Consider the following 23,461-nt stretch of genomic DNA (forward strand, 5'->3'; position numbering starts at 1 on the left):
ATGAGTATTTTGCATCAGTATTCACCAAAGAGAAGAACTTGGTGGATGATGAGCCTCGGGAAGGTCATGTTGATATCAAAAAGGAAGAGTTGTTGTCACATTAGGGTAAATAAGTCCCCAGGGCTTGATAGGATCTACCCCAGAATACAGAGGGAGGAAATTGCTGAGGCCTTGACAGAAATCTTTGTATCTTCATTGGCTACTGGTGAATAGCCAATATTGTTCCTTTGTTTAAGAAGGGTAGCAAGGATAATCCAGGAAATTACAGGCCAGTGAGCCTTATGTCAGTGGTAGGGAAATTATTGGAGAGGATTCTTAGGGACAGGATTTACTCACATGTGGAAACAAATTGACTTATTAGCGATAAGTTAGCGATGGTTTTGTGAATGGGAGGTGTTGTCTCACTAACCTGATCGGGTTTTAACTTGATTGGGTTTTTTGAGGAAGTGACAAACATGATTGACGAAGAAAGGGCAGTGGATGTTGTCCACATGGACTTCAGTAAAGCCTTTGACAAGGTCCCTCATGGTAGACTGGAGCAAAAGGTGATGTCACACAGGATCAGGGGTGAGCTGGCAAGTTGGGCACAGAACTGGGTCAGTCATAGAAGACAGAGAGTAGCAATGGAAGGGTGCTTTTCTGAATGGAAGGCTGTGACTAGTAATGTCCCACAGGGTTCAGTGCTGGGACCTTTGTATTTCATCGTATATATAAATGATTTGGGGGAAAATGTTGCTGGTCTGATTAGTAAGTTTGCAGACGACACAAAGGTTGGCGGAGTTATGGATAGTGAAGAGGACTGTCGGAGGATACAGCAGGATTTAGATCGTTTGGAGACTTGGGCGGAGAGATGGCAGATGGAGTTCAATCCGGACAAATGTGAGGTAATAGATTTTGGAAGGTCTAATGCAGGTGAGAATTATACAGTAAATGGCAGAACCCTTTGGAGAATTGATAGGCAGAGAGATCTGGGCGTACAGGTCCACAGGAAACTGAAAATGCTGGTGGAGAAGGTAGTCAAGAAAGCATACGGCATGCTTGCCTTCATTGGTCAGGGCATAGAGTATAAAAATTGGCAAGCTATGCTGCAGCCGTGTAGAACCTTAGTTAGGTCACACTTGGAATATTCAAAGTACAATTCTTTCGCCACACCACCAGAAGGATATGAAGGCTTTGGAGAGGGTGCAGGAGAGATTTACCAGGATGTCGCCTGGTCTGGAGGGTATTCGCTATGAGAAGTTGGATAAACTCAGATCATTTTCACTGGAACGACGGAGGTTGAGGGGCGACCTGACAGAAGTCTACAAAATTGGAAAAACTTCTGACTATCCACTCTGTCCATGCCATTCAAAGTCAATTACAAGGGGACATAGGTTTAAGGTGCAAGGGTGAGGTTTTGATGCAAGGGTGAGGTTTTGAGGAGATGTGTGAGGGAAGTTTTTTTACACAGTGGGTGGCGAGTGCCTGGAACTCACTGCCGGGGGAGGTGGTGGAAGCAGGGACGATAGCGACTTTCACTAGACAAATGCATGAATAGGATGGAAATAAAGGATATGGACCCCGGAAGTGCAGAAGGTTTTAGTTTAGGGCATCATGTTTGGCGCAGGCGCGGAGGGCTGAAGGACCTGTTGTTCCTGTGCTGGACTGTTCTTTGTTCATATAGAACCATGGGCATGAGGACTACCTTAAGAAATTACTTTTCAAAAGGTCCCATAATGGAGACTATGGTTCACAACTTCTCCCAGGAGCCGTGAACCACGACTCTTTAAAAATCTGACCCGACTTCATGAAGAGTTGGACATGTCTATCTACACAATGCACCAGTCAGTTGGGAGAGCTGGGCTGTTGACAGGAACGACAAACCCACACTCATTAAAGGCAGCCCAGAATGGGATCGGAAATCCTGCCATTTTTAAAGAGCTTCTGGGTCACCCCAACTGTGTGAAAATCCTGTGTGAGGAATGTACACACTGGTAACTTTGATAAGAACTTGTATAATGTAACTGGTGTGGTAATCCCCAAATCTTAAAGACATAATTCCGATCAGATGGAGAGGGCAGGGAGTAAGAGAATTGAAGAAACCCTACAAGAGGAGACAGAGGTACACAGACACCTCTGGTTTCTGGTAGTGTTGCTGCTGATGGACACATTAACTAAATCTTTGCGTTGTCTCTGTAGACGTGTCCTGCTAACAGCAGGCGGCTCTCCGATGACAACTGGCCACTCGCAAAAGAACAGATTCTCTCTGTTGGACCCATCAGGAGAAGAGGTTAGTTTTGAACCATTTATATGTTTACAATTCCTGCACCAAGCTCCTGTTATCACAACAATTTGACATCTCCTTGAATAAAAGCAAGGAGATAATAAATGGGAAAAAACTTGAGACAGAGAAAGTGTTAGTTGGTAGAGAAGTCTGTTTGGATGAAGGGCTTCCCTTCTGAAGAAAACTTTACTCATTGGAGTGAAGAGGAATGAGTGGTGATCGTATTGAGAAAGATAAATCCTAAGGAGGCTGGATGTAGGGAGATGTGGGACAGTCCAGAACGAGAGGACACAGTTTAAGACGGAGATGAGGAGAATTTCTTGCCCTGAAAGCAGTGGCGGCTGGGTCATCAAATTTATTCACGGCTGAGTTTGCTAGATTTCTGATAGGTGAGGGTGTCGAGGGTTATTGGGCACAGACAGAAATGTATAGTTTGAGGCTACGATCAAATCAGCTATGATCTTAATGTCTGCACAGCAGGCCCGAGGGGCAGAATGTTCAACCCCTGCACCCAAGTCCTGTTCCTCAGACAGAGGCAGGGACAAGGAAAAACAGGCACATATTGAGTACTGCTAAATAGTTTCAGCTGTTGATGCACTTTTTATGTAGTTGATCTAAAGTTAAGACAGAGGCTGGTGTAAAGGTCAGGCCCGTGTGCACGAGGATGCCTCGTGATATATTCTCCACAAGGAATAGCCTATGTGCCGGTTGGCTGATGGAGGAAGGAGATCTTTCGATGAGGACTTTGCTCCATGTGAGACGTGTGAACACCCCCGTGAAGTTACAACTCAAATTCATGTAGAGTATTAACCAAAGTTAAACTGGACTGTAATCAAAGAAAAATTGCACAGAGGCTTATTAGAACTGGTGTAAGTAAAGGTTTGGCCAAAGAGCCGGGTTTTAAGGAGCATCTTAAATAAAGAAAGACAGAAGTGTAGAGAGGGAATTCTGGAGATTATGGTTTAGACTGGAAAAAGTGGAATGATAAAACACAGGGATGCTTACGGCAGCAAACTTCGAGCTGCGCAGCTAAAATATCAAAGAGAGTGACAGAGCAGAAGAGATTACAGAGCTATCTAACAGAGTTACAGGGCGGAGGAGATTACAGAGATATTAGATATCTAATCGAGTTACAGAGCGGAGGAGATTACAGAGATATGAAATGAAAATGAAAATCGCTTTTGTCACAAGTATGCTTCAATGAAGTTACTGTGAAAAGCCCCTAGTCGCCACATTCCGGTGCCTGTTCGGGGAGGATGGTACGGGAATCGAACCGTGCTGCTGGCCTGCCTTGGTCTAGCCCAGTGTGCTAAACCAGCCCCTATCTAACAGAGTTACAGGCTGGAGGAGATTACAGAGATATCTATCGGAGTTATCTGCTAGAGGAGAGTAGAGATATCTAATAATCTTATCGAGTTACAGGGCAGAGGAGATTACAGAGATGTCTAACAGAGTTACAGGCTAGATGAGATTACAGAGATATCTAAGAGAGTTACAGGCTGGAGGAGGTTACAGAGATATCTAATCAAGTTACAGGGCAGAGGAGGAGATTAGAGAGATATCTAACAGTTACAGGGCAGAGGAGATTACAGAGATGTCTAACAGAGTTACAGGCTAGATGAGATTACAGAGATATCTAAGAGAGTTACAGGCTGGAGGAGGTTACAGAGATATCTAATCGAGTTACAGGGCAGAGGTGGAGATTACAGAGAAATCTAACAGAGTTACAGGCTGGAGGAGATTACAGAGATATCTAACAGAGTTACAGGGCAGAGGTGGAGATTACAGAGATATCTAACAGAGTTACAGGGCAGAGGTGGAGATTACAGAGAAATCTAACAGAGTTACAGGCTGGAGGAGATTACAGAGAAATCTAACAGAGTTACAGGGCAGAGGTGGAGATTACAGAGATATCTAACAGAGTTACAGGCTGGAGGAGATTACAGAGAAATCTAACAGAGTTACAGGGCAGAGTAGGAGATTACAGAGATAGAGGTTACAGAGATATCTAACAGAGTTACAGGGCAGAGGTGGAGATTACAGAGATATCTAACAGAGTTACAGGGCAGAGGTGGAGATTACAGAGATATCTAATCGAGTTACAGGGCAGAGGTGGAGATTACAGAGATATCTAACAGAGTTACAGGCTGGAGGAGATTACAGAGATATCTAACAGAGTTACAGGGCAGAGGAGGAGATTACAGAGATATCTAACAGAGTTACAGGGCAGAGGTGGAGATTACAGAGATATCTAATCGAGTTACAGGGCAGAGGTGGAGATTACAGAGATATCTAACAGAGTTACAGGGCAGAGGTGGAGATTACAGAGATATCTAACAGTTACAGGGCAGAGGTGGAGATTACAGAGATATCTAATCGAGTTACAGGGCAGAGGTGGAGATTACAGAGATATCTAACAGAGTTACAGGCTGGAGGAGATTACAGAGAAATCTAACAGAGTTACAGGGCAGAGTAGGAGATTACAGAGATATCTAATCGAGTTACAGGGCAGAGGTGGAGATTACAGAGATATCTAATCGAGTTACAGGGCAGAGGTGGAGATTACAGAGATATCTAACAGTTACAGGGCAGAGGTGGAGATTACAGAGATATCTAATCGAGTTACAGGGCAGAGGTGGAGATTACAGAGATATCTAACAGTTACAGGGCAGAGGTGGAGATTACAGAGATATCTAACAGAGTTACAGGCTGGAGGAGATTACAGAGATATCTAACAGAGTTACAGGGCAGAGTTGGAGATTACAGAGATATCTAACAGAGTTACAGGGCAGAGGTGGAGATTACAGAGATATCTAATCGAGTTACAGGCTGGAGGAGATTACAGAGATATCTAACAGTTACAGGGCAGAGGTGGAGATTACAGAGATATCTAACAGAGTTACAGGCTGGAGGAGATTACAGAGATATCTAACAGAGTTACAGGGCAGAGGTGGAGATTACAGAGATATCTAATCGAGTTACAGGGCAGAGGTGGAGATTACAGAGATATCTAACAGAGTTACAGGGCAGAGGTGGAGATTACAGAGATATCTAACAGTTACAGGGCAGAGGTGGAGATTACAGAGATATCTAATCGAGTTACAGGGCAGAGGTGGAGATTACAGAGATATCTAATCGAGTTACAGGGCAGAGGTGGAGATTACAGAGATATCTAACAGTTACAGGGCAGAGGTGGAGATTACAGAGATATCTAATCGAGTTACAGGGCAGAGGTGGAGATTACAGAGATATCTAATCGAGTTACAGGGCAGAGGTGGAGATTACAGAGATATCTAACAGTTACAGGGCAGAGGTGGAGATTACAGAGAAATCTAACAGAGTTACAGGCTGGAGGTGATTCGAGATATCTAACAGAGTTACAGGGCAGAGGTGGAGATTACAGAGAAATCTAACAGAGTTACAGGGCAGAGGTGGAGATTACAGAGATATCTAATCGAGTTACAGGGCAGAGGTGGAGATTACAGAGATATCTAACAGTTACAGGGCAGAGGTGGAGATTACAGAGAAATCTAACAGAGTTACAGGCTGGAGGTGATTCGAGATATCTAACAGAGTTACAGGGCAGAGGTGGAGATTACAGAGAAATCTAACAGAGTTACAGGGCAGAGGTGGAGATTACAGAGATATCTAACAGTTACAGGGCAGAGGTGGAGATTACAGAGATATCTAATCGAGTTACAGGGCAGAGGTGGAGATTACAGAGATATCTAATCGAGTTACAGGGCAGAGGTGGAGATTACAGAGATATCTAACAGTTACAGGGCAGAGGTGGAGATTACAGAGATATCTAATCGAGTTACAGGGCAGAGGTGGAGATTACAGAGATATCTAATCGAGTTACAGGGCAGAGGTGGAGATTACAGAGATATCTAACAGTTACAGGGCAGAGGTGGAGATTACAGAGAAATCTAACAGAGTTACAGGCTGGAGGTGATTCGAGATATCTAACAGAGTTACAGGGCAGAGGTGGAGATTACAGAGAAATCTAACAGAGTTACAGGGCAGAGGTGGAGATTACAGAGATATCTAATCGAGTTACAGGGCAGAGGTGGAGATTACAGAGATATCTAACAGTTACAGGGCAGAGGTGGAGATTACAGAGATATCTAACAGAGTTACAGGCTGGAGGAGATTACAGAGAAATCTAACAGAGTTACAGGGCAGAGGTGGAGATTACAGAGATATCTAACAGAGTTACAGGGCAGAGGAGGAGATTACAGAGATATCTAACAGTTACAGGGCAGAGGTGGAGATTACAGAGATATCTAACAGTTACAGGGCAGAGTTGGAGATTACAGAGATATCTAACAGAGTTACAGGGCAGAGGTGGAGATTACAGAGAAATCTAACAGAGTTACAGGCTGGAGGTGATTCGAGATAAGGAGTCTGGGACCATGGAGTGAATGGAAAATAAAGATAAAATGTTTAAAATCAAGGCAAACTTTAGGCGGAAACTAAAAGCAGTAAACACAGATTTACGGAGGGTGAAAGATGGAGTTTGGGGAGTATTCAAATAGGATAGTCGAGATAAAGTCATGGGATGAGGGTTTCAGCAGAACTGTCCAGTGCTTCAATAATAATCTAGGAAGAACAAGTCCATATTTCTGGTGTGTATTGTGAGCCACAGGAAATCACTTGTCAGCACAGTGGTTAGCACCATGGATTCACTGCGCCAGGGTCCCAGGTTCGATTCCAGCTTGGGTCACTGTCTGGGCGGAGTCTGCCCCTTCTCCCTGTGTCTGCGTGGGTTTCCTCCCACAAGTCCCGAAAGACGTGCTGTTAGGTGAATTCTGCCTCAGTGTACCCGAACAGGTGCCAGAATGTGGCAACTAGGGGCTTTTCACAGTAACATCATTGCAGTGTTAATGTGAGCCTACTTGTGACAATAATAAAGATTATTCTGTGGCTAGTCATGGTGTAAAAACATTGATGAAGGCTGTGTGTTGCTGGATGCCGTGTCAGATGATAAGGAAACCCTGTGATGGTCCTTGCAGTGACTTTCTCTGTCTATTATGCAGCAGCTGATTGGTGTGAGGACGACAATGGTGGCTGTGAACAGATTTGTACCAGTCAGGTGGAACACGCAGTTTGCAGCTGTATCACTGGATTCCTGCATTGGGATGGAAAACACTGCCGAGGTACGGTGTGAAGAAATCACTGATTCTTGTCTTAGGTTTGGTCACAACATTGTCACTGGCCTCTCAGCACCTGTGAGCTGGAGCTCTGGGGGCTTCTGCATTGGGAAGAGTGGCTGGAGGTCTCTGACAGCAGCCTAACTGATGGGCGATTTGATAACCAGTGACCAGCCCCAGGAGATTGTACAAGGCCAGTTGCACTATGCACGGAAGAACCTCTGCTGTGTTCCACATCTCGGAGTTAACTCTATATGCTGTCTGAAGTTTAACTATTTCTGTCTCTCTCTCTCTTTCTGCAGCTTTAAATGCTTGCACTGAACCAGTCAGTCTACCCACGCTTCTGGTGATTACTCAGATCTTTGGTTGGTTACTGATAAACGCACAAAACCCAAAACTGTAGCAAGAGTGAAGATGGAAGAATCGCTTCTAGGAGCTGGAGTGTGGTGGCCGTCGCGAGAATTAAAGGAGCAATGCATTTTGTACTGTTGGGGAATTTATGTGGGGTTAACTTTATTTTGTTTTATTTAAGAATTGAGTATTACTGCTGTAGTGAAGTCCAGTTATGTCAGGATTGTTACATGGATTTTTCTGAGCGAAAACATGCTCTTTTACCATGAGGTGCAGACTGAACTGTTCAATGTTTTAGGATTTCAGCCTTTTGCTGAGTATAGCAACTTGAAAATAAAGAATTTGTCATTTGAATTTAGGCTCATTCAAATTCAAATCACCTCAGCTTCATTAACCTTCACATTAGAAACAGGCAAGGGTGGGGAGTGGGGATGGGAATGTGAGGATAAAGATAAGCAGTGAGAAGTTCAGTTTGATTATTTTTGAGTAGTTGTTTATTATCAGGGGCCGGTTTAGCACACTGGGCTAAATCGCTGGCTTTGAAAGCAGACCAAGCAAGCCAGCAGCACGGTTCAATTCCCGTACCAGCCTCCCCGAACAGGTGCCGGAATGTGGCGACTAGGGGCTTTTCACAGTAACTTCATTTGAAACCTAATTGTGACAATAAGCGATTTTCATTTAATTTCATTGATTGACTGAGGGCTGTGGACTCATTGAAGATGGCGCAGGGGCCTGGGATGTGATGATTTGTCCAAGAAATTCTCTGTCTGTTAAACCGTGGAGATTTTTTTTTAAAACTGGCTTTTTAAAAAATTAATTTAGAGTACCCAATCTTTTTGTTCCAATTAAGGGGCAATTTAGCGTGGCCAATCCACCTACCCTGCACATCTTTGGGTTGTGGGGGCGAGACCCACGCAGACATGGGGAGAATGTGCAAGCTCCACGCGGACAGTGACCCGGAGCCGGGATTGAACCTGGGACCTCGGTGCCGCAGTCCCAGTGCTAACCAGTGTGCCAGCCCTAAAAGGTTTTTTTTTAAATCAAAAAAGACTTTGGTGCAGAAGTGAACAAGAACATATTGGAGAAGAATTGTGGGTGGGGGTCCCGCCGTGTGAATCCCACATAAACATACAAAACCTGCTCTTCCATTACACAAGATCAGGTCTGATCTGATTCCAGCTTCAACCTCACATTCCTGCCCACCCCCGTTCACTCTCTCCCTCAGCACACCCGATCCAGCTCTGCCTTAAAAATATTCAAAGATTCTGCTTCCACTGCCTTTGAGGAGGAGTTCCAGACACTCAACCCTCCGAGAAAATTTCCACTCATCTCCATCTTAATGAGAAAACCCTTTTTTTGCCCCAAGTTCGAGATTCTCCAAGAGGAGGAAGCATCTTCTCCACATCCACCCTCTCCAGTGCCACAGGACTGCGCTGCTGCGAATGCAAATCAACCAGCTGCAAAATTCACACACTTGACGAATTAAGGGAAAATCAGCAATTACATTACTAAAATGTTACACCAGCTCACTACGGATTTATGTTAAAATTACATGGATTCAACCCACACTCACCTTCCAATGTGTCACCTCGGTAGAGGGCAAACAGCTGGCCACAGCCATAGTGGTTGCAGGGATGTGTAATAGTGACAGCGGCTGGGAGCCGTCACCCTGACGCTGTTCCCATCCGGGGAGCTGTCACCCAGACAATATATATATATATATATATATATATATATATATTTAAAAAAATAAATTTAGAGCACCCAATTCATTTTTTCCAATTAAGGGGCAATTCAGCGTGGCCAATCCACCTACCCTGCACATCTTTGGGTTGTGGGAGCGAAACCCACGCAGACACGGGGAGAATGTGAAAACTCCACACGGACACGGGGAGAATGTGCAAACTCCACACGGACAGTGACCCAGAGCTGGGATCGAACCTGGGACCTCAGCTTCATGAGGCAGCAGTGCTAACCACTGGCGCCACCGTGTTGTCCCATCCCCAGATATATTAATGATTTGGATGAGGCAATAAAATGTAACATCTCAAAGTTTGCAGATGATGCCAAGTTAGGTGTGAGGGTGAATTGTGACGGGATCCTACAGCAAGATCTGGACAGGTTGGGCGAGTGGGCAAACCAATGGCAGATGCAGTATAATTTGGATAAGTGTGAGGTTGTTACTTTGGAAGCAAAAACAGGGAGGCAGATTACTACCTGAATGGTTGTAAATTGGGAGAGGGGAGTGTGCAGCGGGACCTGGGTGTCCTTGTGCACCATTCGCTGAAGGTAAGCATGCAGGCGCAGCAGGCGATAAAGAAGGCTAATGGTATGTTGGCCTTCATTGCGAGAGGTTTCGAGTATAGAAGCAGGGATGTGTTGCTGCAATTATACAGGGCCTTGGTGAGGCCACACCTGGAGTATTGTGGGCAGTTTTGGTCTCCTTCTCTGAGGAAGGATGTTCTTGCTCTCGAGGGAGAGCAGCGAAGGTTTACCAGACTGATTCCAGGGATGGCGGGACTGTCATATGAGGAGAGATTGACTAGGTTGGGATTGTTCTCGCTGGAGTTCAGAATAATGAGGGGGAATCTCAGAGAGACTTATAAAATTCTAACAGGACTGGACAGGGTAGATGCAGGGAAGATGTTACCAATGATGGGTGTCCAGAACCAGGCGTCACAATCTGAGGATTCAGGGTGAACCATTTCGGACAGAGATAAGGAGACATTTCTTCACACAAAGAGTGGTGAGCCTGTGGAATTCATTAACACAGGAAGTAGTTGATGCTAAAACTTTGAATATATTCAAGAGGCGGCTGGATATAGCACTTGGGGAGAATGGGATCAAAGGTTATGGGGAGAAAGCAGGATTAGGCTATTGAGTTGGATCATCAGCCATGATGGTGATGAATGGCGGAGCAGCTCGAAGGCCCAAAAGGCCTCTTCCTGCTCCTATCTTCTATATCTCAGCACCTGGGGAGCCGTCTCCCAGGCGCCGTCTCCACCCGGGGAGCCGTCTCCCAGATGCTGTCCCCATCCGGGGAGCCGTCTCCCAGGCGCCGCCTCCACCGGGGAGCCGTCTCCCAGACGTTGTCCCCATCCGGGGAGCCGTCTCCCAGACAGTCTCGGTGTTGATGAGGGAGCCGTCTCCCAGACAGTCTCGGTGTTGATGGGGGGCAGGCATTAACCAGCTCAGTCGCAGCCTTGAGGAGCAGGATGTTAGACTCAAAAAACATAAACTACACATAAGGCCAAAAGTAACAGAAGCAAAACTTTCCGCCACAAGTTTTTAATTATATTTAAACATTATAATTATAATGAAACTTTCTTTAAAACCCAGATCCCGAAACAGAATTATATTTTTTTCAAGTAACATAATATCTTTGCTAAATCTTACATGAGATGCTATTTTACAAAGTTGGATAAAACCAAATGAAATATGTCAAAGTTCTAAACTCGAGACAAATAAAACTATAGGTTAGGGGAGGCAGCAAGGTTAGTGTATTGTGAAGGGCGATGTACAGGGCAGCAATAGGCGGGGTGCACAGATCTGTACACACGTCAGGGCAATCTGCAGATTAGAATGTGCGGTCAAACCAAATCAGCATTATATGCAAACCCAATGTCTCACACATGTAAATGACAGTCTGAGCTGGAAGTCAGAGTCTGGACCAAGATCCAGCATTAGGCCTGGCTCTGGTTAACGTCTTCTCTGCTCACTTTATAATTGGTACAAGATGTCAAGAACTACACAATGGTAATTTCAGCTTCGTTATGGGCTAATTGCCATGACAGCATTGAAGTTACTCTGCAGATCTAGATCTGAAATTAATTACTGGGACTGAAATTATAATTAGAAAATGCAGTTCTGCGGGAACAGCAGCTTTGATTATTGCTGCTCAGAGACGTGATACAGGAATGGCTGGGAGGCTCCACTTGACTGGGAGGGTCCACTTGGCTGGGAGGGTCCGCTTGGCTGGGAGGGTCCGCTTGGCTGGGAGGGTCCGCTTGGCTGGGAGGGTCCGCTTGGCTGGGAGGGTCCCCGCTTGGCTGGGAGGGTCCCCGCTTGGCTGGGAGGGTCCCCGCTTACTGTCTTCTCGTTGTTCGAGGAAGGGGGAGGTTTCAAATGTCAAACATCTGATTCCACAAACATACCAGAAATTCTGACAAAGAGTTGGCCAGCTGCTGTACTCAGGATTTCTGCAATTCCAACATCTTGTTTCAGCTCTAACTTTAGTAATCAAATAGCTTGTTGTGCCAATATTTCCGACAGTCAGAAATTTGCGACTGAAACAACAGGTGATATAACAGGTAAATGTGTTTGCAAGCAAGTTCAAAATAATACTGCAAACAAACTTTATGCTCAGGGCAAAGACAGGTTGGACAGTTCACCATTCGTCAGACAGACTAAAATAATAACCCATCCTTCTATCTGCTGCTTTCCTCTATGTGAAGGATTTGCCCCCAAAAAAACCCAGCTTTGGTCCCGAGCCCAGATTCTTCAGCTGATCAGGTTAACAGCAGCTAATACACCCTGGGTCTGAAACCTGTCTGCCATTCCGGGAACTACTACACGGAGCATAACACCCTCTCACATGCCAGCTGTGTCACCAGACAGAGACAGACAGACAGACAGACAGACAGACACAGGCACAGATAGAGACAGACACAGATAGAGACAGACACAGAGAGACACACAGGCACAGAGAGACACACAGGCACAGAGAGAGACACAGGCACAGAGAGAGACACAGGCACAGAGAGAGACACACAGGGACAGAGAGAGACACACAGGCACAGAGAGAGACACACAGGCACAGAGAGACACACACAGGCACAGAGAGACACACACAGGCACAGAGAGACACACACAGGCACAGAGAGACACACACAGGCACAGAGAGACACACACAGGCACAGAGAGACACACACGCGCACAGAGAGACACACACGCGCACAGAGAGACACACGCGCATAGAGAGACACACGCGCACACAGACACACGCGCACACAGACACACGCGCACACAGACACACGCGCGCACACAGACACACGCGCGCACACACAGACACGCGCGCACACACAGACACGCGCGCACACACAGACACGCGCGCACACACAGACACGCGCGCACACACAGACACGCGCGCACACACAGACACGCGCGCACACACAGACGCGCGCACACACAGACACGCGCACACACAGACACGCGCGCACACACAGACACGCGCGCACACACAGACACGCGCGCACACACAGACACGCGCGCACACAGACACACGCGCACACACAGACACACGCGCACACACAGACACACGCGCACACACAGACACACGCGCACACACAGACACACGCGCACACAGACACACGCGCACACAGACACACGCGCACACAGACACACGCGCACACAGACACACGCGCACACAGACACACGCGCACACAGACACACGCGCACACAGACACACGCGCACACACAGACACACGCGCACACACAGACACACGCGCACACACAGACACACGCGCACACACAGACACACGCGCACACACAGACACACGCGCACACACAGACACACGCGCACACACAGACACACGCGCACACACAGACACACACGCACACAGACACACGCGCACACACAGACACACGCGCACACACAGACACACGCGCACACACAGACACACGCGCACACACAGACACACGCGCACACACAGACACACGCGCACACACAGACACGCGCACACACAGACACGCGCACACACAGACACGCGCACACACAGACACGCGCACACACAGACACACGCGCACACACAGACACGCGCGCACACAGACACACGCGCACACACAGACACACGCGCACACACAGACACACGCGCACACACAGACACACGCGCACACACAGACACACGCGCACACACAGACACACGCGCACACACAGACACACGCGCACACACAGACACACGCGCACACACAGACACATAGAGAGACACACACACAGACAGACAGAGACACACGCACACACTGTGTAGTAACTCTCTCTTGCATTCCTATTCCATCTATTCCACTGCCCCCAGTGTTGGGACCACTGTATGAATTCCATACATTGACCAGATTTCAATCTTTGTCTGCAAATCAGCTCAATGCAGACTACGAAAATAAAAATGACAAAAAGATTGCATTTATCATTGCAAGTGGATAGAAATAAATACATCTCAATTTCTTCAAACTCTAAGCTGATTTTGTGCCGAATTTCTGTACATTTGGTTTATGGAGATGTGTTGAGTGAGATCAGTTTTATAATCTGGAGAGATCTGCTTGAACACAAGGGAAGGCAATCGTTCCGGATACACTGGTCACCAGCAGGACTCACCGGCAACCAGGACTCACCGGCAACCAGGACTCACCGGCAACCGGCAGGGCCGACACAAAAATGACAGAACTCAGTGGCATTTACAGAATCAACATTTGGTTCCACAAGTATCTCCAGAGTAGAGTTAACTGGAGCTTTGGGGGATCAGATCCAAGCATTCTTGTTCCAAAAGAGTCTGGCTTGATTCTGCATCCAAACCACATTAACTGTCTCCTGTGGAGAGAACATAAGAAATAAGAGGATTAGACCACACATCCCCCTCACATCTGTTCCACCATTCAATAGGATCAGAGCTGACCTTCCACATAACCTCGACATTCCTGCCTGCTCCCCAGAATTTGATTCTGTGAAACCCAAAATCTGTTTTTAATACAGTGACAATGGAGCATTTAGTCAGAGTCCAACCTCACCTATCCTTCAACACAGTCTTCTCACCAGATCCCTCAAACCCATCCTGTGAAACATAGAAAATAGGTGCAGGAGTAGGTCATTCGCCCTTCGAGTCTGCACCACCACGAGGGCAGCAGGGTGGCGCAGTGGTTAGCCCTGCTGCCTCACGGCGCCGAGGTCCCGGGTTCGATCCCGGCCCGGGATCACTGTCCGTGTGGAGTTTGCACATTCTCCCCGTGTTTGCGTGGGCTTCGCTCCCACAACCCAAAGATGTGCAGGGTAGGTGGATTGGCCACGCTAAATACCCCTTAATTGGAAAAATGAATTCGGTACTCGAGATTTGTATTAAAAAAGTCTGCACCATCGTTCCATATGATCATGGCTGACATGCAAATTCAGTCCCCACTCCCGCTTTCTCTCCATACCCCTTGATCCCTTTAACTGCAAGAGCCACGTTCAGCTCCCTCTTGAATAAGAGCTTTCTGTGGGAGAGAATTCCACAAGATCACAGCTCTCTGAGAGAAGAAGTTCTTCCTCATCTCAGTCCTGAATGGCTGACCCCTTATTCTTAGGCTGTGACCCCCTTGCTCTGGACCCCTAGTTCTGGGCGTCCCCAACATCGGGAACATTCTTCCCGCATCCAGCCTGTCCAGTCCCATCAGGAATTTAGATGTTTCTATGAGATCCCCTCTCATTCTTCTAAACTCCAGTGAGTGCAATCCCAGTCGATCCAGTCTTTCTTCATCTGTCAGTCCTGCCATCCCGGGAATTAGTCTGGTGAAACTTCGCTGGACACCCTCAATAGCAAGAATGTCCTTTCTCAAACTAGGAGACCAGAACTGCCACAATACTCAAGGTGTGGCCTCACCAAGGCCTGTATACCTGCAGCAAGACATCCCTACTCCGATACTCCGATCCTCTCGCTGTGAAGGCCAGCGTGCCATTAGCTTTCCTCGCCGCCTGCTGTACCTGCACGCCAACCTTCAGCGACTGTCCCACCATCACATCCGGGTCTCGTTACACTTCCCCTTTTCCTAAACTGCCACCATTCAGGTAATAATCTCCTTCCTATTTTTACCACCAAAGGGGATAACCCCACATTTACCCACATTATACTGCATTTGCCAAGTATTTGACCACTCAGCCAGCCTGTCCATGTCACCCTGCAGCCTCTTTGCATCCTCCGCACAGCACGCACTGCCCCCAGCTTAGTGTCATCTGCAAATTTGGAGATATTATAATTCCTTCGTCCAATTCATTAATGTATATTGTGAAGAGCTGGGGTCCCAGCACTGAACCCTGCGGTACCCCACTGTCACTGCCTGCCACTCTGAAAAGGACCTGTTTATTCCCACTCTCTGCTTCCTGTCTGCCAACCCGTTCTCTATCCACATCAATACATTACCCCCAATACCATGAGCTTGAACTTTGCTCACTAATCTCGTGGGTGACCTTGTCAAAACCCTTCCATTCTTCCCACTTCAACTATATTTCTGAAATTTATTCCACAATTCTGTTACATTTTTCATGCAAATCTCAGACTGGTTTTCAAATTTCCACCATCAAATTTATGTACGAACTGGGGACTTCCGGTGACGGCGGGCGGTAGGCAGCCGCGCGTTGGAGGGCTCCCGTTTGGGAACGGCATTGTCGGGGGTTAACGCCCGGTCCTAGGGCCAGCGAAGGCAGTAAAAGTCGGGAGACAGCACAGAGGAGGGGAATGTCGAAGACCAGCAAAAGAACAGCCGTGAAAAAAGCGGCTGAAAGTCCGTTGGGGAGCGGAAAGGTCACCGTGGGGTCAGTGAAGAAAATGGAGGCTGGAGCACCAGGGGAGGCCGCACTGCTTACGGCTGAAGGAATAATTAAGGTGATGGCTGCGGAATTCGAAAGGCAGTTTGCAAAATGCATGGAGACGGTGAGGAACGAGATGAGGGAGGTTTTGAGTGTGCTGGTGGAGGAGGCGGTTTCCCCGGTGAGGACGGAGGTGGCGAGCGCAGTGGCGGAGGTGCGAGAGCAAGGGGAGGCGCTGAAGGAAGTGGAGGAGACGTTATTGCAGCACGGTGATCAACTTGCCTCGATGGGGAAGGAGATGCGGAAGGTGATGGAGATTAACAAGGATCTGTGAGGAAAAATGGAAGACCTGGAAAACAGATCCAGGCGACAGAATTTGAGGATTGTGGGGCTGCCCGAAGGAGTTGAAGGACCGAAGCCGACTGAGTATTTTGCCGCGATGCTGGCAAAACTATTGGGGGAGGGGGAGGATCCCTCCCGTTATGAACTGGATCGGGCTCATCGGTCATGGAGGCCTGTACCAAAGGCGAGTGAGCTGCCAAGGGCAGTGACTCTGTGCTTCCGTAGGTACAGTGTGAAGGAGAAGGTCTTGAGCTGGGCCAAGCAGAAGCGGGTGGTGCAGTGGGCTGGAGCTGGTATCCGTGTATACCAGGACTTTACGGTGCAGCTGGCGAGGAGGCTGGCTGCCTTCAACCGGGTGAAGAGGGCACTGTACATTAGCAAGGTGCAGTGCGGCATTGTATATCCAGCGAAGCTGAGGGTGACTTACAAGCTCAGGGACTTTTATTTTGGAACGGCGGAAGCAGCGGAGGAGTTTGCGAAGGCAGAATGACTGTGGCAGAACTGAAAAATTGAGGAATGGCCATGTGCCGATGTAACCTCAGGACTGTATTTTCTTCTTTTTTGTTTCACTGCGTGCGGGTGTATGGGCTAAAGGAGCCAATGTTGTATATATTTGGACAAGGGAAGTGATGGGACTTTCACTCGAAATGAGGGCTCTTTGGGGTGTAGGGGAATATGCGGGGGGGGTGTGTGCTAAAAGGGGATTTCTTGGCTTTCCTAGAGCCGGGCAAGGGGGCAAGGGACCCGGGCGGGGGCCTCCACGCTGGCCGGTTTAAGCCGGCCAGTGAACGGGAGTGAGGTGGGGGGAGGGGCTGCGGCCATCGGAGCCTGGCAGAACAGGGTCCGAGTGGTCTAGCCGGGGTGGAAAGTTGGGGGAAGGAACCGAGGTTGGGAGGAGGAGTTTTACAAGAGGCAGTGGACGCGAGGAGCTGGAGACTTGGGGGGAGGGGGGTACAACTCTCGGGTATCATGTACGGTACTCTTTCAGAGGTTGGATGGCGTTGAGCGTGGGGTTGGGGGGGGGGACTCTATAGGTTAATGGTGACCATGGGCGGTCCCGGACTCCTTTTTCTTTTTCTCCTTTGCTTTCTGTTTCCACCGTGGGAGGGTTTGGTTTATTGGATGCATATATTGACAGGTGGGCCATTATTTGGGGTGGTGGGAGGATGGGATCGTTGGTATTGTTAAGGGGATTGATCTTGTATTTGTTACCGTTTACTGTCTGTGGGTGGGGTCTAAATTTTTAAAGGAAAATGTGAAAATGGAGAATAAAAAAATATTTTAAATTTTAAAAAAAATTTATGTATGAACTTTTTCAGCTCCCTATAACATTTATTTGTTACAATTCAAGCTTTCTCCTGACACTGTTTATTGCAGCTCACTGCATCAGGTTAGGTACATGGAGGTGTAAGTGAACAAGTTGAAAGAGTGTGCGCTGATGGTGATTACACTTAAAACAGGAGGACGTAGCATTATACACTCCGAATCGCTTTGACGGGTTGAGAAAAGTGACTGACCAGATATTTCAAACTGAAGTAACAAAAAGCCATATCCAGGAGAACACAGGGACCCTAATCTCTTTCATTACAACCTGCTTTTTCAATTCAATTGAATGCGGTTGTTCTGGCAGAGTGAAGAGTGCAGTACAAGTTTGATACTCACCCGTTTCTTCACGCGATGCTGATTCCAGAATCTGCTGATTGTAATATTCCAACTCCACCCCCTGAAATGGCAGAGAAATAAAGCGTTAAGTAGGATTATCTATAGCGCAGAACAAGGCCATGCGGCCCAGACAACTGATGCCGGGTTTTTACGCTCCATTCTAAACTCCTCCCACCTTTTCTCATCTAACTTTACTGACAATCGGCATTGCAGGCGGGTATATTCAGGATCAGTTTATCGAGCATCAATAGTAATCCCAATCTCAAGTGGCCATATTCCATTCTGTTCCAGGAGATACCAGAGCCAGTGCACTTCCACTCGAATGACTCAAATGAAAGGTAGGATTTAAGGAATACAGAAAGACAAAATTGGCAGAGTCTCCATGCTCTGGGCTTTACTCTTGTTCAGAGTATATATCACTCACTTCAGGCAATGTCAGTGCAGAAATAGACCATTCAGTCCATCAAATCTGCACCGCCATTCAATGAGATCTTGACTGATCTGATATAATCCTCAACTCCACGCTCCCGCCTCAACTCCACGCTCCCGCCTCAACTCCACGCTCCCGCCTCAACTCCATAACCCTTGATTCCCTTATTGAAACATATTATTTTTTTTTAATAAATGTTTTAACGTTTTTCCAATGAGCGCCCCAGGATGCTGCTGCTGCTGACACTTACTGCTCCCCTAGAAAGTCAAGGAAAGGCTTCCACCGCCAGGAGAACCCCAGCAAGGAACCTCTCAAGGCGAACTTTATTCGCTCCAGGCTGAGGAACCCCGCCATGTCGCTAACCCAGGTCTCCACACCCGGGGGTTTCGGGTCCCTCCACATTAACAAGATTTGTCTCCGGGCTACCAGTGAGGCAAAGGCCAGTACCTCGGCCTCTTTCGCTTCCTGCCCTCCCAGATCCTCCGACACCCCAAATATCGCTACTGTTGGACTTGGCTTCACCCTAGTGTCCAAAATCCTAGACATCACCCTCGCAAACCCCTGCCAGAATTCTTTAAGCACTGGGCATGCCCAAAACATATGGGCATGGTTCGCCGGACTCCCTGCACATCTCGGGCACCTGCCCTCCGCCCCAAAAAACGTACTCATCCTTGCCGCCGTTATGTGCGCCCGATGCACCACCTTAAACTGAATTAAGCTGAGCCTGGCACATGATGAGGAGTTCACCCTGCCCAGGGCGTCGGCCCACAGGCCCTCATCCAGCTCCTCACCCAGCTCCTCCTTCCACTTGCCCTTCAACTCCTCCTCTGAGGCTTCCTCCACCTCCTGCAGCTTCTGATATATGTCCAACACCTTCCCCTCCCCTACCCAGATGCCAGACACCACCCTGTCCTGGATCCTACGCGGGTGCAGCAGCGGAAATGTCCCCACCTGTTTTCTAAGAAAGTCCCGAACCTGGAGGTACCTGAACGCATTCCCCGGGGGCAGGCCGAACCTCTCCTCCAGCGCCTGCATGCTGGGGAAAGCCCCATCTATAAACAGGTCCCCCATCCTCCTAATACCTGCCCTATACCAACCTTGGAACCCCCCATCCAACCTACCCGGAGCAAATCTGTGGTTATTCCGTATCGGGGTCCACACCGAGGCCCCCTCCTCTCCCCGGTGTCTCCTCCACTGCCCCCAGATCCTCAGTGCCGCCATCACCACCGGACTAGTGGTGTATCGCGCCGGCGAGAACGGCAGCGGAGCCGTAACAAGTGCCCCTAGACTGGTGCCTCTACACGCCGCCGCCTCCAACCCCCCCCACGCCGCCCCCTCCTCCATCACCCATTTCCTGATCATGGCCACATTGGCCGCCCAGTAATAACTGCAGAAGTTCGGCCGACCCAGTCCTCCCCCCCCCCCCCCCCTGGCTACGCTCCAAGAATGCCCTTTTGACTCATGGGGTTTTATTCCCCACACAAATCCCGTCACAATCCTATTCACCCGCTTAAATAAGGACTTGGGGATGAAAATGGGGAGGCACTGAAATACGAAGAGGAACCTGGGGAGAACCGTCATCTTCACAGTCTGCACCCGTCCCGCCAGGGAAAGCGGGAGCATATCCCACCTTTTAAACTCTCCCTCCATCTGCTCCACGAGCCGGGTTAAGTTGAGCCTGTGCAGGGCATCCCAGTTCCTGGCCACTTGTATCCCCAAGTACCGAAAGCTCCTCTCCACTATCCTGAGCGGGAGCTCCCTCAGTCTCTCCTCCTGGCCCCTAGTGTGGACCACAAACAGCTCACTCTTCCCCACGTTCAACTTATACCCGAGAACCTCCCGAAGTCCCCCAGGATCCGCATGACCTCCCCCATCCCCTCTAACGGATCCGAAATATACAACAAGTCATCCGCGTAGAGGGAGACCCGGTGCTCCTCCCCTCCGCGCACCAGTCCCCGAAGTCCTGAGCGCAATGGCCAACGGCTCAATTGCCAGAGCAAACAGCAACGGGGACAGGGGACACCCCTGTCTCGTCCCCCAGTGCAGCCTGAAATATTCCGACCGTAGCCGGTTTGTGGACACACTCGCTACAGGGGCCTGATACAGCAGCAGCAGCTTGACCCACCCTATAAATCCCTCCCCAAACCTGCCTAGCGCCTACCACAGATACTCCCACTCCACCCTGTCAAAGGCCTTCTCCGCATCCATCGCAGCCACCACCTCCACCTCCCCCCCCTCCGAGGGCATCATGATAATATTCAGGAGCCTCCTCACATTCGCGTTCAGCTGCCTGCCCTTAACAAAACCCGTCTGGTCCTCCCCAATCACTCCCGGGACACAGTCCTCTATTCTGGTGGCCAGAATGTTTGCCAACAGCTTGGCCTCTACGTTCAGGAGCGATATCGGCCTGTAGGACCCACACTGAAGCGGATCCTTCTCCTTCTTCAGGGTAAGCGAGATCAATGCCTGCGACATTGTCGGAGGGAGGATCCCTTTCTCCTTTGCCTCATTGAAGGTTCTCATCAGGAGCGGGCTCAACAGCTCCAAGAACTTCTTATAAAATTCTACGGGGAAGCCGCCCGGGCCCTTGCCCATCTGCATGCCTGCCAGCCCCCTGACTACTTCCTCCAACCCAATCGGGGCCCCCAGTCCCTGCACCCGCTCTGCTTCTACCCTTGGGAACCTCAAACGGTCCATGAACCGCCTCATCCCTTCCCCCTCCCCGGAGGCGGGGGGGGGTCCGACTTGTATAACTTCCCGTAGAACTCCCTGAATACTTCATTGACCCTCTCTGGGCTCAGCATCATGTTGCCTTCCCTATCCCGCACTCCCCAATCTCTCTGGCCGCCTCCCTCCTGCACAGCTGGTGCACCAGCATCCTGCTCGCCTTCTCCCCATACTCAGAAACCGCCCCCTTCGCTTTCCTCAGCTGCGCCTCCGCCTTCCCCGTGGACAGCAGGTCAAACTCCGCCTGTAATTTCCGGCGCTCGTTGAACAGCCCCCCCCCCCTCTGGGGCCTCCGCGTACCTCCTATCTACCCTGAGTATCTCTCCCAGCAGTCTCTCCCTCTCCTTCCCCTCTCTGTGGGACCTAATGGAGATTAAATTTCCCCTAATGACCGCCTTCAGAGCCTCCCAAACCACTGCCACCGTCACCTCTCCTGTGTCATTCGCTCCCACATAATTCTCAATGCTCCTCCTTATCCGCCCGCACACCTCTCCGTCCGCCAGCAGCCCCATACCCAGTTGCCAGAGAGGGCGCTGACCCCGTTCCGTCCCCAGTCGCAGGTCCACCCAGTGCGGGGCATGGTCCGAGACCGCAATGGCCGAGTATTCTACCCCCTCCACCCTCGGGATTAACGCCCTACTCAACACAAAATAGACTTTATGGACATGGGAGAAAAAGGAAAACTCCTTCGTCCTTGGCCGCGTAAACCTCCAGGGGTCCACTCCCCCCATCTGGCCCATGAACCCCCACAAGGCCCTGGCCGCCACCGGCCTCTTTCCCGACCTGGACTTGGAACGATCCAAGCTCGGATCCAAGACCGTATTAAAGTCCCCTCCCGTTATCAGGTGACTTATCTCCAAGTCCGGGATCCTACCCAACACGCGCCTCAAAGTCCGCATCGTCCCAGTTCGGGGCATATACATTCACTAACAGCACCCAGGCCCCCTGCAGCTTGCCACTCACCATTATATACCTGCCCCCCTTATCCGCCACGATGCTCCCTGCCTCAAATGTCACTTGTTTACTGACCAAAATAGCCACTCCTCTGATCTTTGAGTCTAACCCCGAGTGAAACACCTGTCCCACCCATCCTTTCCTTAGCCTCGTCTGGTCCGCGAGCTTTAAGTGCGTCTCTTGCAACATGGCCACGTCCGCCTTCAACCCCTTCAAATGCGAGAAAACGCGGGACCGCTTGACCGGCCCATTCACGCCCCTCATGTTCCACGTGATCAGCCTGGTTGGGGGGGGGTAACCAACCCCCCCATCCCGCCGACTAGCCATCCCCCTTTTTCGGCCAACTGCGTGCCCCCGCCTCCCTCCTCCAGCTCGCCCCCCGACGGCCCCCCCGCCCGACTCTCCATCCATACCCCTCACCTGGCTCCCCTTCAGTCAGCAAAGCAGCACCCCTCCCCCCCCCCCCCCCCAAAGCCCCCGCAATCCCCCCCCCCGGCCAAGCAACCGCTTAGCTCTGGCTTCCCCCCCATTGTGCTTCCGTGAGTCATTTGCTGACCCCGGCCGCTCCCGCCTCTATATATCCACCCTTAACTTGTTGCCTCCTTCGGGCCACCCTACCCTCCCTCCCCTGCAGGGTAGCGGGGCAAGCGCCATCTGGGACCTCCCCGTGCGCCAGACAGCCCGTACCGGGCGTTTCCCGCCCCCTAGCACTGAACACCTCGAAAACAAAACACCTGGAAAACAAGCAAAACAAACAACAAAACCCCCAACCAAACTAGGGCAGACATGCCCATAAACTTACGCTTTACCCGCCGTCCTCCCCTCGGTCCCTCCCCACCCGCACATTTCACCCCCATACAACAGGTCCAGCTTCTCCTGCCTGATGAGCGACCACGCCTCGTCTGGGGAATCAAAATAGTGGTGCCTGTCCTGGTACGTTACCCACAGTCTCGCCGGGTGCAGGAGCCCAAACTTCACCCCGTTACCGTGGAGAACCGCCTTCGCCCGGTTAAACCCTGCACGCCTCCTCG

At 49.6% G+C, this 23,461-nt stretch overlaps 2 protein-coding genes across 2 annotated transcripts in view; one reads left to right on the plus strand and one right to left on the minus strand.

The window, feature by feature from the left end:
• tecta (tectorin alpha) overlaps positions 1–8,121 on the plus strand; it is a 92,864-nt gene extending 84,743 nt beyond the window's left edge. Inside the window, exons 21-23 of the mRNA XM_072487736.1 lie at positions 2,179–2,269; positions 7,303–7,422; positions 7,719–8,121. Of these exons, the coding sequence (XP_072343837.1) occupies positions 2,179–2,269; positions 7,303–7,422; positions 7,719–7,819 (312 nt within the window). The 3' untranslated portion in view covers positions 7,820–8,121. The remainder of the gene's footprint in view (positions 1–2,178; positions 2,270–7,302; positions 7,423–7,718) is intronic.
• Positions 8,122–11,024: 2,903 nt separating this feature from the next.
• LOC140398723 (rho guanine nucleotide exchange factor 12-like) overlaps positions 11,025–23,461 on the minus strand; it is a 76,271-nt gene continuing 63,834 nt past the window's right edge. Inside the window, exons 19-20 of the mRNA XM_072487738.1 lie at positions 18,320–18,380; positions 11,025–14,347 (exon numbers count right to left, since the gene is read on the minus strand). Of these exons, the coding sequence (XP_072343839.1) occupies positions 14,337–14,347; positions 18,320–18,380 (72 nt within the window). The 3' untranslated portion in view covers positions 11,025–14,336. The remainder of the gene's footprint in view (positions 14,348–18,319; positions 18,381–23,461) is intronic.

This window comes from Scyliorhinus torazame, chromosome 21 (genome assembly GCF_047496885.1).
Source record: "Scyliorhinus torazame isolate Kashiwa2021f chromosome 21, sScyTor2.1, whole genome shotgun sequence".
NCBI classification, from domain to species: Eukaryota; Metazoa; Chordata; class Chondrichthyes; order Carcharhiniformes; family Scyliorhinidae; genus Scyliorhinus; species Scyliorhinus torazame.